The sequence below is a fragment of the Eleutherodactylus coqui genome, chromosome 10 (genome assembly GCF_035609145.1).
Source record: "Eleutherodactylus coqui strain aEleCoq1 chromosome 10, aEleCoq1.hap1, whole genome shotgun sequence".
NCBI classification, from domain to species: domain Eukaryota; kingdom Metazoa; phylum Chordata; class Amphibia; order Anura; family Eleutherodactylidae; genus Eleutherodactylus; species Eleutherodactylus coqui.
Window position 1 is genome coordinate 143,414,629 of NC_089846.1, and position 14,618 is coordinate 143,429,246.

A 14,618-nucleotide genomic window follows, 5' to 3' on the forward strand; every position below is an offset into this window, starting at 1 on the left:
AGGACACGGTCAGTAAAGGGTTTGGGACAAACGACCGAGGGTCCCCCATGACACCCCCTGCCCACCTAACTCCTCTCCAAAAGGACAGAGAGACACATAAACCCCCAAGCAGAGCCATATCTCTAATAATACAGCCAGCCAGGAGGCAGATTACTGCACACACTGGGAGGAAATGAAAAACATGGAGGAAGTAGGGCAGGAGGGTACAACAACCCCACTTACACACTCTCCAACCTCTAAAGGGGCACACCCAGAGATCGATTTCGTGGCCCCGAATATCTGCGCCACACAGCTTTCCGCCACGACGGCAGCGGCTCAGTTAACAGCACCACCAGCAGATGACTCCCAAACATTACAAGCGCTTTGGATCATGATCCATGCTTTACCTACTAAAACAGACCTAGAGATGCATCTACAGTGTATGGAAGAAAAACATGACAGAGCTATTGCTACAGTCAGTCAATCAGTACAGGCCCTCACAGAACGGGTCACGGCCCTAGAAGAGAAACCTGAGACTTCATCTACAGACTTTCAACAGCTCTCATCTATAGTAGAAAAACAACAGAAACAGATTAGAGACCTAACCTTCCACCTTGACGATGTCGAGAACAGAGGCCGACGTAACAACCCGAAGCTGCGAGGCTTCCCAGAGGACGTACCCCCTGATGCACTGCATGACTGTGTCACAGCGATATTTAACAGACTTCTCCAACGTCCAGAAGACAGAATAATAGAACTAGACAGGGTCCACAGAGTACTAGGAGGGAGATCGCGGAATCATAACCTACCCAGAGACATCATATGCCCTGTACATTTCTACAGGCAAAAAGAAGACATCCAACGACTAGCCTGGGAAAACGGCCCAGTTAAATTTAATGGAACAGAGATCTCCATCCTACCTGACGTCTCTAGATTGACTCTCAACTGCAGAAGGATGATCCGCCCGCTACTAGAGGCCACACGCCAAGCAGAAGCGACCTATAAATGGGGTCACCCATTCCACCTGATCCTCAGAAAGCGGGGTCATCTATACACAGTCAGAACACCAGCGGATCTTGAGGGAGCTTTTAAGTTCCTGGAAGTCCCAGCAGTCACAGTACCAAACTGGACCGAGCCCATGGACACCACCCCAACAAACTTCTAACCTATAGTCTCTCCCTGAGTGAGTCCCCCCAAGTACAAAGAAGAAAAGGGGACTCCGACCACTCGACCAGGGCTCTCCGGAAAGTTTGTTCCCCCCATTAGAACCGCTTTACAAGATGGACTACCACGAACCAATCATCCTCCCCAACCTACTGGACATATTCCATTCACCTCACCCTCTGAGAAATTCCCATAACACGAGCTTCAACACAAGCGGCAAATCGGAGTGATACACCGAGGATCCACACAAAAGCCGCGAAAGATCTAAAAACAGAATTTTTCTGTTTCCCCGAACTAGCGACCACTGGAGTCCGGCTACGGCCCCTCCGATCCGGTGTACTTTCGCGTACCCCCCTATAGGATATCAGGGTACCGAGTTCTACCCCCCAGGTTTGGGGGAACGGGCACCCTGATTAATAGTTTAAATTATAGCACAGTAGTTAACCACAAGACTAGTCTTGGGTTCTGATTGCTATTGTTCTTGTCCTCCCTAGTGTGTCGTCACTTGTTCTTACTCCAAAATCCCTTTGAGTTTTTTTTTTCCCTCCCCCTCTTTAGCTTTCACCCTCTCACACCTCGTCCCCTCACTCCTCTCCCATCCACACTTACATATCTCAACTTTTTAGCCTTCAGCAACGAGAAGTACCATGTCGGCTGACCTCGCTAACCTCTCAGTAACTTCAATCATTGCACAGGGCCTGAACATCCCTGAGAAACGGTCCTCCATCCTCCATCTTCTATGGAAAAGGAAAGCACAAGTGGCCTTCATCCAGGAGACCCACTTCCTCACAAACGCATGCCCCAGACTCTCGGACGCCAGGTTTCCAAACGCCTACCACAGCACGAATGCAGACTCTAAATCCAAGGGGGCCTCGATCCTCATAGCCAGCTCCATCCCATGCGAGATGAAGGAGATCCGATGTGATCCCGGAGGTAGATACCTGCTCCTCAAAGGTAAGCTCGCCTGTACACCAGTCACACTTGCGGCAGTATACTCCCCCAACTCCAATCAGGTGACCTTCTTAGAGGGGATCCTGGAGGAGCTGGAGGAATTTAAAGAGGGCACTTTGATACTTGGAGGAGACCTCAACATCACCTTAGATCCAAGGATAGATACATCCAGGGGGAGCAATAGCCTTTCCATGTCAGCACACCGTAGGATTAAAAGAACACTTCACAAACACCAATTAGTAGAGTCCTACACCCTACAACTAAGGACTACACATTTTATTCCCAACCACATAACACATACTCCAGAATCGACTATTTCCTCCTTCAGCACTCGTCACTGCAGACATTAGTCGCGGCATCCATAGACAACATCACATTCTCAGACCACACTTTGATCACAAAGCTAAAACTCCCCACCCTGCACTGAAGAGAGTGGCACTGGAGACTTAACGAGTCACTAGTTCACGATCCGACAACATCAGATGAAATACACAAAGCACTAAAAGAATACTTTTAGAACAAAACGATACACCTAAGGTAGACCCACTAACAGTCTGGGAGGCCCATAAATGCGTAATCCGAGGACAGTGTGTGGAGCTTGGCTCCCGCATCAAAAAAGAGCAGGGCGCACACCTAAAAGGGCTGCTAGACCAAATCTAAGTGCTAGAATCATTACACAAAACCACCCAAGACAATGCGAGAGGATCAGAACTGCTCCAACTAAGGGAGAAAGTACGCACATATTGTCTGGGACAAGCCAAAGGTAACATAGTAAAGTGCAGATGACACTTTTACGAATTTGGCGACAAACCTAGTCGCGCACTAGCTCGGGCACTGCGCACCACAAGAGCCAACACCTATATCTCACACATCAATGCCCCCAACGGCCAAGCGCCACACCTACCTTAACAAATAACCGAGGCATTCTGAGAATACTACAACTCCCTCTACAATCTTACACCACCACAATCAGAACAGGAGAAGGTACACAGGAGGGCCCTGATCAGGGATTATTTACAATGGGCCAATTCCAGTAGATTTACCCAAGAAGCAATTGACTCAATGGAAGAACCAATATCCCCGATTGAACTAGCAAATGCGCTAACAGACTCTCAGACAGGGAAAGCGCTAGGCCCGGACGGTCTCACCCTAACTTATTATAAGAAATACGCGGAGACCCTCTCCCCCCATCTTCGTAAAAGCCTTTAATTCCATAACATCGGGAAACAAAATACCTAGAGATACTCTAACAGCACACATAGCTGTCATCCATAAAGAAGGAAAAGACCCATCACAATGTCAGCGCTACCGCCCTATTTCCCTATTAAATACAGACTTGAAATTGTTTGCTAAAATTCTCGCGAACAGGATTTCCCCCTACCTGCAAACTACTATCCACAAAGACCAAGTCGGATTTGTGCCGCTAAGAGAAGCGAGAGACAACACAACAAAAGCCATTAATTTAATACATCTGGCAAGAAAACAGTTCCTGCCGACATGCCTTCTATCAACAGATGCGGACAAGGCATTTGACAGAGTAGAGTGGGATTTCCTGTTCGTGACGATGACACACATGGGAATGGGAACTAACATGTCACAATGGATTACAAGCCTATACTCCGGCCCAACAGCTTCAGTCAGGGCAAACGGACAGTTTTCAACACCATTCCGTATCTCTAACGGTACGAGGCAAGGCTGCCCCCTGTCCCCCTTGATATTCATTCTATGCCTAGAGCTCCTGCTAACACAGATTAGGTCCAACTCAAATATCCATGGTATCAAAATAGGTGGTACAGAACACAAGATCGCGGCATACGCGGACGATCTTCTGTTCTTCGTCTCTAAGCCACAAATCTCACTTAATGATGAAAATAAACAAATACTCCACACTATCCAAATTCAAGATACATTACCATAAATCAGCAGCACTGAACGTCTCTCTACCACAACATTTGGTCGAGGAACTAAAAGGTCACTTTTCGTTCTCATGGGCAAGGGGCCACATTCAATACCTGGGCATTCACGTAACACCAAATGTAGAAGATTTATATGCAGCCAACTTTCCAATATTACTAATCAAGATCAGACAGGACCTCAATAAGTGGACGAAGGGCACATTCTCCTGGTTTGGCAGAGGAGCAATCATTAAAATGAATATCCTTCCTAGACTCATATACCTACTCCAGGCCTTCCCTATCCACGTACCGAAACAATTCCTCATGACCCTACAAGCACAAATAGCAACCTTTGTCTGGGCAGGCAGGGCCCCACGGATAGCTAAGAACACACTGTCCAGACCCAAAAAGCGAGGGGGGAATGGGAATGGGACTACCGGACTTCGGAAAATACCATCAGGCAGTTCACCTAGTAAGGATCATCGATTGGCACTGTCACTCAGAGCTTAAACAGTGGATCACCATAGAGCAGGCAGCATCCCCCACACCATTAGTAGTCCTCCCCTGGATTGACAACCCAGCCGTCACAGACCTCACTCAACACCCCACTATCAAACCCACACTAAGGGTATACACCAAAATCTCAAACAGAACAGACATATCCCCCAGACCCTCCCCAATGCTACCAATCCTGAATAACTCAAGATTCCCACCCGGATGTGAAAACAAAGTTTTTCGCACCTGGTTCTCTGAAGGCAAATATAGGGCAGAACACTTTCTACAGGACGGACAGTGGCACCCAATAGAAACGCTAAGAGAAAATGGGGACTCAGCTCCATTACCAATTTGGCAGACACTACAATTAAGACATTTCCTCCTTTCACTACCACATCCTAGCGAATTTAGGAGACACAAAACACAATTCTAACTTACATGTAGCACAGAAGGCTCCTCCAGACACACACTGTCTAGAATGTATAACATCCTCAACACCCAAACGGAGACATCACCACCAAGATACATAGCAAAATGGGAGGAGGAGCTGAGAATCCAACTAACTCCAGAAGACAGAAACAGAATATTTACCTTGACACATTCTGCTTCAATCTCGAGCAGAATACAAGATACTAACCAGGTGGTACAGAGTGCCTTCACATCTACACAAACTATTCCCATCAGTCTCCCCCCTATGCTGGAGATGTGGAACAGACCAGGGGACTATGCTGCACGTCTTCTGGGACTGCCCAGCGCTGGCAAGCTTCTGGTCAGAGGTTTGGCGGATCACCTCGAAATTTACCCAGTACTCACTACCAAAAACAACATCCTTTTTCCTGCTACACTATTGTGATATACCACTAACGGTATACAAAAAAATCGATGGTATGCTTCCTGGTAGGCGCGGCGAGATCATGCATAGCCAGGCTGTGGAGAAAACCAACCCCGCTTTCAATGGCGATGTGGTTTAATAAAGTAAGACGGATAATGGAGATGGAGGACCTTTCCGCAACACTTAAGGGCACACAAAAGTTTAGAAAAACATGGTATCACTGGATAGAGTTCCAAGACTCAGTTGAATACCGTTCGCTACTTAGTCCCCAATCTTCCTGAATTAACCTCAAGATCACAAGCACATTTCGTTGTCCCCCCACCCTCCCCCCGCCTCCTCTCTCTATACCTCTTTCTTCCATTTCTTTTTCCTTCCCCTTTCTCTCTCCTTATCCCCCCGCATACATAACCCAAGCGTCTACCCCCAATGTGTCTTGTAAGTCTGTTAGATAACCCGGTTAACCTGGTTCAATATAAGACAACCTAGCTGTATCTGAAAGCACTTCAAATGGCTATACAAGAAGACTATTAGCCTGGTTTCATGTGTTCCAAATCAGTTTATTTTAGACGATATATTTCGAAAAAGTTTTCAAATCTTCAGTTATTAAAATTTATATGCAGCTTGACATATTCAGAATACCGAAAATAACAACACAGCTGTAAATGTATATGTACATGCAATAAATAAAGAATTTATATTAAAAAAAGAGTTTAGGTTGCTGATCGTTTTAACTAAGTTGCAACGATGTAGGAAAGAAAGCGGTAGATTATACCATTTATGCAGCTCCTTAATGATTTTAAGTATTAAAGGAGGGTAATTAAGAGTATATATTGATTCTGAGTTTTTCCCTTTTAATGATGTTTTAATAAAAATGGGGATATATTGCACTTTGGAAGCAGACTCACTTTGCATGAAGGAAATGAAAACTTTGGTATGACAAGGCTGACTGATGAATGAGCCGCTGAACTACAATTGCATGTTTTCACATCAGCATAAGTGAATACTTGCCATGAGTGAAATCAAACCCCCTAGATTCATCCCTGAGTGTAAAAAAATACTATTGTCGGGGAACAACAGACATTTCATAGTAACGGGGCAGATGTCCCGCACTGCTAAATTCAGCACTCAAGTCTAAGTTATCTGTAGAAATTGATGTAGTTAGGGTAAACTTCTGGAGGAGTGTAGTCAGGAACAGGAAGAGTTCCATACGGGCTAAACCTTCTCCCGGACACATTCGTTTTCCTACAAAGGAAGGAGATATTATAATGAGGAGATCAACCATGGAAAAAGATCTGTATATTGGTCATGGGGCAGAGCGGCAGATTTTATAGCTACTTTTATGGGTGCAGCGCATTACAAAAAAGTGCAAAATAAAGAACAAAATGGGGGATTTATCAAAGCTAATGCAAGAGTATCACATCGTGAGAGTTTGTGCTTCAGGGTCTTGTAGTACTATGTACTTCCAGAAGCAGGTTGCTGCAGGTGTGGTTGATTTCGCTGGCTGATGGTGTGCATTGTTTCAGCCAGCCAACCATCTGGGGTCTGTGCCTTTTAAATATCAGACCCTCTTGCTAGAGAGTGCTGGTCATTATATACATTGACATCTCCTAACTGTAACTAGGTGTTAGCGTGCATTCTGTGCTGATCGTCGCATCTGGTTTGTGGTCAGAATTCATGTGGCTCTGTTTGGTTTATGTTCCAAAGGTGTGCAGACGCCTGTGTGTGAACTATGTTCTGTCTGTAGATGGGCAGATGCCTGGTGTGAACTATGTCCTGTTTGTGTTTGCTGTGTCTATAGCTGCTCTCTCATTGTTCCCTGCCTCTTTCCCTTATCCACCTAGGGTGAGTGATGTTTACCCTAGGCTCCTGTGTGGGGCCGTCCTTATCAGGACGATCCCCTAGCTTTTATGCAGGGTTCCCTGATGTAAGGACCGGCGGCGCGCGGGTCCCTCGTGCCCTCACCGCCGGCCCTGTCACACGGGCTGCTGCTGTGCAGCACAGGGGAGCCCCAGTCCTCGTCATCTCCCCTGGCCGCCCGGCTCCTCCTCGCTGCCGGGTTGCTAGGGACACAGTGGGTGTTGCTCCGCGTCGCGTCCTCGGTACCATGGCAACCTGGCATGCATCTCCTTCTCTGCCTCCTGCAGGGCTGGGGGTGGGTTCCCCAGTGCTGCTGGATGCACTCAGCTGCTGTCAGGCTCCCCGCCCCAATCAGCTGCTGGGACGGGAGCTCTGAGAGCATTTAAACCTGCTTGTATCTGCAGACCAGTGCCAGTGTTAGTTTGGTCTTCCTGCTACACCAGCGTACTTCTTGTTGAGACTCCTGACTTTTGACTCCCTATTTTTGGACCTGACCCTCTTGTACCACGTACCCTCTCATTGCCGATCCGGATAGTCTGACTCTCCTTGCTGTTGTTTGTTCCAGTGTCTGTCTGTTTGTTAATCCCAGTGTTCCCCTTCCTTAGTGAGTGTAGGGACCGTCGCCCAGTTGTCGCCCTGGGGCCTAGTCTCGGGGGGCAAGTAGGTAGGACAGGGGGTGCGGGTATTTTCAGGGACCTCCAGTTTCCCGGACCCCGAGTCCTGACATCTGACTTCTGTGATGTAGGGTCAGACTTCCCTCTTTCCCTTAGGCCTATTTCACATGAGTGTTTTATCGTGGGTATTTTGTCACAATAAATGTTGGCCGAAAATTGCGACCATCTGAAGCATTGGATTCCAATGCATTCATTCAAATGGCCGCTTTTTAGCCGCGTCAAAACATTACAGCCGCGATAATAGGACATTGTGGCTGAATATTCTGGCCAATGTTTTGATGCAGCCAGAAAAGACATGTCTTTCCCTATCTTTTGGCCGCGATCAGCTAGCAATTCCCATAGGCTCCTAAGGGAGCTGCCAGCAAAGGGGGGGGGGGGCAGTTTAGCAGCAGCTCGCAATGCTAAACTATGTTAGCTGGCTCTATTGAGTCAATAGAAGTATTTAGGTCGGCCAAAGGAATTCCAGGCTGGGGCATGTGAATGGGCGAGAAAACGTGGGAGTTAAGTGCAACTTGGTCACGGCATTTACTCGCCACTGCGGTTTTTGGCCGCGATGCGTCTGGCCGAAAGACGCATTGTGTGTGAAAGAGGCCTAAGGGTAGCTTCAGAATACCATAAGCACAAAAGTGCTCATAATAACACCACTCTTAATGATGTTGCGTGTATTTCAGCACATTTTACTGTACTGCCAGGGACCATTTACATTAGAGTGGGACACACATACACCATGATTGAAAAGGCTGTGCAGCCTAATTAGTCCCCAGTGTTATCGATTACCCTGCAAAATCGGTGATTTAGGTGCACAAATGCGCACAAAAATAGTTGCTATAGGGATGGGGTGCTACGTCTTCCCCAGTTGCTGATTTCATGTGTATATGTGTGCGGATGGATAAATAGGTTGATAAAGAGGTTGGCCTTGTCCCCTGTTAGAAAAGAGGATAAGGCCACCCTCTTTATCAGGGCCCTATAGCAGCCACAAGGGCTGTTTATATGGATTACATGCCTTAGCCTTCATTAGTTTAGTTTTCATACATTTCCTCAATTATGTAGTATACCTGCAGAGAATGGCATGAGAGCAATATGTTTCTTTATTGCACCCTTATCATCCAGGAACCGTTCCGGAGAAAACACCTTTGGGCATGGAAACTGGTCAGGATCCTGAAGAACAGTGGTCAGCACAGGGAATACATCTGTGCCCTGGGAAATAGAGGATTAGAACAATTATTTCCCAAGAACATTCCTTGTAGACATCTTTATAATTCCTAATACTTATTTTTCTGCTGACCTAAATGTTATGTAGGTTAATCTATTAATATTGAAGGAGAAAAATGATAATTAAAGGCTCCATGTTGTACTATATCCGAAAATTCTCAGTTTATACTGTTGGCCACATTCCAATGGTGGGGTTAAGGCCCTTTTACTGAAAACGATTATCATTCAAAAAATAGTTCAAACGAGAAAAAGGGAACAATAATCATTAAGTCTAAACGCAGCAAACGACCGAACGACGAGCGCTAATCCTTCACTTTGCATTTGTTGTTCATTTTCTGCAGGCATAAAAACCATTGTTGGTTCATTCACTTACCATTCAGTTTAAATAGCACTCGGGCAGTCGTTCTCATTTACTTATACAGCGAATGTGAGCGACTGAACGATTTCTTGTACAAACAAGCCAACGATGTATCTGCCAGTATAAATAGGCTGCCCGAGCAAATGAACTAAGTCTGATGTTATTCGCATGTTCAAACGATAATCATTTGGTGTAAAAGGACCCTAAGGGCGGCTTCACATGGGTGTATGCGCAACAGCCCGACCTTCATAGCGCAAAAAGTTGCACAATCATGCACATTTTAGTGCATTTCACTGTACTTTTTGAACTGCCCAGGACCGCTCATGATTTTAAAGGCTGTGCAACCTAATTAGTTCCCAGTGTTTCGAATTACCCACAAAATTGCATACCCCTTTAGACTCCTATGGTGCCTTTGGTGCACAAATGCGCACTAATATAGCATGTCACTTTTTTTTTCTGCACCCGCAAAAGCAAAAATGTGAATCAACCCATTGAAAACAAAGGATTCTATTCTCTGCACATAGTGCATGCTCGTGTGAAGTCCTCCTAAGTTACACACTCATTTAGGGGCAATAAATGAACTCTGACCAGACAAAACTTGCTTCATACAGGCGTACTTGCGCAAGCAATGCACAGAGAATTTAACCCATTGATGTCAGTGGGCTTGTACACATTTCCAGATTTTGCGTGCGCAAAAAAAAAATCGAACAAAAAAAGTTTGGTACTATGTTAGCCAGTAGAGCAATGTGTGATTATTCTCAGTAAGGCCTCCTGTCCACGGGAAATATGTCACTGCATTATCTGTGGCGATAATCCGTCCACGGATAAAGCAGTGAACGCTTTCCATAGACTTAACTATGGAAAGCGCAGCCCGACATCCACAAGTGGAGAATCATAGCGATTCTCTGCTTGAGGGATTCAAATTGCGGCATGCTGCGATTTTCCGTGATCCTCCACGGTGATCCTATCTATCAGATAGGCTCACTGCTGAGGCCTGTCAGTTCTCCCCCCTGCTCCCCCGCAGCAGAATATCGCTAATAATATTCCGCCTCGCCTGTGGACAGGCAGCCTAAGAGAAACCAAGTCATCTTGTAGATATGATACCTTTTAATGGCTAACAAAAATACATGATGTTATAGCGAACTTTCAAACCTACTCAGGGTTCTTCCTCAGGTATAATGAAACAGATCCAAAGATGCATTCATATAAAAAAAATGTGTCTTTAGATCTGTTGCATTATGCCTGAGAAAGAAATTCTCCATGAATTTACACGGCTGGCTGCGGCATATTGCAGTGCACTGATGCCACACCCCCAAACTCCCCTGGCCGCCAGAACAATGAAAGACGTCCCCACAGGAATGAAGGGGTATCCCCACGGCAGGGGATTCCCTTCATCATTGCGGTGGGGGATTCCCTTCATTATTGCGGTGGGGGATTCTCTTCATCATTGCAGTGTGGGATTCCCTCCATCCTTTTGGCAGGGAACTCCGTTCTTCACCGTGGCGGGGTACCATTGAAAAAATGCAATTCATCTTGCAAAAAGCAAACCCTCTTGTAGCTATCATGGAAAAACAAAAACAATAGATCACAGGTGCAACCTTTAGAATAGAAAGCTCATTAAAGCAAGGGTATTAACCCGATTCTACTATTTTAATTAACTGACAGTACGACGCGTTCAGGAACACAGCAACTTCCCCATACAAGGTATTCTTCAAAGACCACAGGTACAGCTCAGTCAGGCAGAACGACATTGAAGGCTCTACACTCCGGCTCCTCCGGTTGTGGGTACAGGTGGTGATTGCCTTATGTATAGTGAGGGCAGACTGCATACATGGTCTTCCCTCCATAAGACGTCACCGCAAAAATCTAGCCAGGAACAGACTGTCCCTCTTACTGTCTGGGGAAGGCGGAGAGGGGTTGCTAGAAGACGTTGCGAGGCCTTTTTAGACCACTGTAGCAAAAGAAGCAGTACCGCTGACAACATAGTGTGCCCTGCCCCCATTTTTCCTGTTCTTTTTGTGTGTATATTGTAAACCGCATTACACGCCTCGATCGTTCAGATATTCGCTGGATTGCAAGAATTTGAACAATAAACGTTCAGTGTAAATGCTTGAAGTGACTGAACAACAAATGATAATTCATTCACTTGTCATTCGTAGTTCAGTTTCTATAGGCATAAAAACTGAATGATGTTCGGCCTGTGTAAACTGGCAGTTGCTCATCTATGTGAATGCAGAATGGTGGCTGAAATAGATCTACAGCCTGCTACACGCTCAGGGTGGCTTCACACGAGTGCGTTTTTCCGCGTACATAGGTGCGCACCCATGTACGTGCAAAAACACGGTGAATGCAGGTCCGTGCATTGTTTTCAATGGAGCCGCAGCTGCTGCCGGCGGCTCCGTTGAAAACAATGGTCTGCCGGCATCACTGCATTCTTTTTCAGGGAAGGGCTTAACATATAAGCCCTTCCCTGAAAAAAAAAATTTTAGTGTAAAAAAAAAATGTATATACTTACCTCTCCGCCGCTGCCGTGACCCCCGCGGGGATGAAAAAACACATCTGCCAACATTGAATGACGGCATTCATTTGGTGAGAGCTGCCTGTGATTGGATGAGCACGTCAGCCAATCACAAACAGCTCTTTCAGCAGGTAGGAATTTTAAATCCCCGCCTGCTGATAGATCGGCACTAGAGAGCCAGGGACAGCCAGGAGAAGATGCGACTGAGCCCCGGCAGCCGAAGGGAGGTAAGTATGTTTTTTTTTTTGGTTTTTTACAGCACTTTTACTTGATTTTCAGGGAAGGACTTACATTTAAAGCCCTTTCCTGAAATCAATTGGCAGCAGAATCCTCTACCGCAGCTGGCATGTATGATAGCTGCGGTAGAGAATTGCAGCAGATGTGTTCTTCATCCATGCAGGGGTCACGGCAGCGGCGGAGAGGTAAGTGTATATATATATATTTTTATTTTTTTAATTTTTTTATTTTTTACACTAAAAATTTCTTTTTCAGGGAAGGGCTTATATGTAAAGCCCTTCCCTGAAAAAGAATGCATGGGTGCCGACAGAGCATTGTTTTAATGGAGCCGCCGGCAGCAGCCACGGCTCCATTGAAAACAATGCGTGCATTCCCAATGGTGCACGCATGTTCTATCTTTGCAGGCACACGCCTGCAATCCACGGACATTGGCACACACCATAGGGAATGCAATGTTGCAAATATAAGTGCGTTTTTGTGCGTGCGTAGGCACGCACAAATACACGCTCGTGTGAAGCCACCCTCATTGAGCAGTCATTGCTTCTCGGTGAAAGCTAGAGATGGCAAGATCTGAAAAAAAACCTGGAAAAATTGTGGAAAAAAAAGGTTTTTTTCAGGGTTTTTTTTCCAAAGCCAGTTTGAATACCATGTCATAGATATGTTATTTATTATTGGAAAAGAACATATTCAACACACATTTTTTTCAATTTTCAGAAGTTTTTTTCCCCCAACTTTTCCATTTTTTTAGACCTTCCCATCTCTAGTGAAAGCACAGGAGCAATCATTGCTGGGACAACTGTTGGGACAAGCGTCCGTTGTAAAACGACCCTAAATGGGTAATTGGGGAGAAGTGGCAACTACTGTCTTATTTTGCTAAGATCATATCTCAGGATTGCAACATCTAATCAAGGAGATGAAGGTACTATTTTAGGGCTCAGTCAGATGAGTCTCATAACTTTCAGTTTCATCCCATTGCTTTTAGTCTTTCCTTGTGCAAATGAGAATAGGGCTGATCCCTCTGCACTGTAGCAGCCCTTCAGATATTTGTAGACAGCTATTATGTCTCCTCCCAGCCTTCTTTTTTGCAAGCTAAACCTTCCCAGATCCTTTAACCGTTCTTCGTAGGACATGATTTGCAGACCGCTTACCATCTTCGTAACTCTTCTCTGTACTTGCTTCAGTTTGTTTATGTCTTTTTTAAAGTGGGGTGCCCAGAACTGGACACAGTATTCCAGATGAGGTCTGACTAAGGAAGAGTAGAGGAGGATAATGACCGCTTGTGATCTAGACTCTATGCTTCACTTAATACATCCCAGAATTGTGTTTGCCTTTTTGGCTGCTGCATCACACTGTTGACTCATGTTCAGTCTATGATCTATTAGTATACCCAAGTCTTTTTCACATGTGCTGCTTAGCCCAATTCCTCCCATTCTGTATGTGCTTTCTTCATTTTTCTTGCCCAGATGTAGGACTTTGCATTTCTCCTTGTTAAAGGAGATGTCCCGAGGCAGCAAGTGGGTCTATACACTTCTGCATGGCCATAATAATGCACTTTGTAATGTACATTGTGCATTAATTATGAGCCATACAGAAGTTATAAAAAGTTTTATACTTACCTGCTCCGTTGCTGGCGTCCTCGTCTCCATGGAGCCGACTAATTTTTGGCCTCCGATGGCCAAATTAGCCGCGCTTGCGCAGTCCGGGTCTTCAGCAGTCTTCTATGGAGCCGCTCGTGCCAGAGAGCGGCTCCGTGTAGCTCCGCCCCGTCACGTGCCGATTCCAGCCAATCAGGAGGCTGGAATCGGCAGTGGACCGCACAGAAGAGCTGCGGTCCACGAAGGTAGAAGATCCCGGCGGCCATCTTCAGCAGGTGAGTATGAAGACGCCGGACCGCCGGGATTCAGGTAAGCGCTGTGCGGGTGGTTTTTTTAACCCCTGCATCGGGGTTGTCTCGCGCCGAACGGGGGGGGGGGTTAAAAAAAAAAAACCCGTTTCGGCGCGGGACATCTCCTTTAAATACCATTCTGTTAGTCGCCACCCACTGTACAAGCTTTTCTAGATCTTTTTGAATACTCTCTCTCTCTCTTCCCCAGTGTTAGCTGTCCCTCCTAGCTTTGTGTCATCAGCAAATTTGATCAGTTTCCCATCAATTCTCTTCTCCAGATCATTTATAAAAATGTTGAACAACACTACGCCTAGGACAGAGCCTTGTGGTACCCCACTTGATACATTCTTCCACTTGGATGTGCTGCTATTTATGACCACTCTTTGAGTACGATCACTCAGCCAGTTCTGAAACCAACAGTTGCCTTGTCAATCCCATATTTGGTCATTTTTTCAGTAAGTATAGTATGAGATACTTTGTCAAATGCTTTACTAAGGTCAAGAAAAACTATATCCACCGCATGTCCCTGATCAACCCCGTCAGTGATACTATCATAGAAGG

General features: G+C 45.8%; 1 protein-coding gene across 1 annotated transcript in view; it reads right to left on the reverse strand.

Moving 5' to 3' along the window:
* Positions 1 to 5,896: 5,896 nt before the first annotated feature.
* Positions 5,897 to 14,618, reverse strand: part of LOC136579857 (cytochrome P450 2C20-like) — a 36,352-nt gene continuing 27,630 nt past the window's right edge. Inside the window, exons 8-9 of the mRNA XM_066579918.1 lie at positions 8,903 to 9,044; positions 5,897 to 6,558 (exon numbers count right to left, since the gene is read on the reverse strand). Coding sequence (XP_066436015.1) covers positions 6,374 to 6,558; positions 8,903 to 9,044 — 327 coding nt within the window. The 3' untranslated portion in view covers positions 5,897 to 6,373. The remainder of the gene's footprint in view (positions 6,559 to 8,902; positions 9,045 to 14,618) is intronic.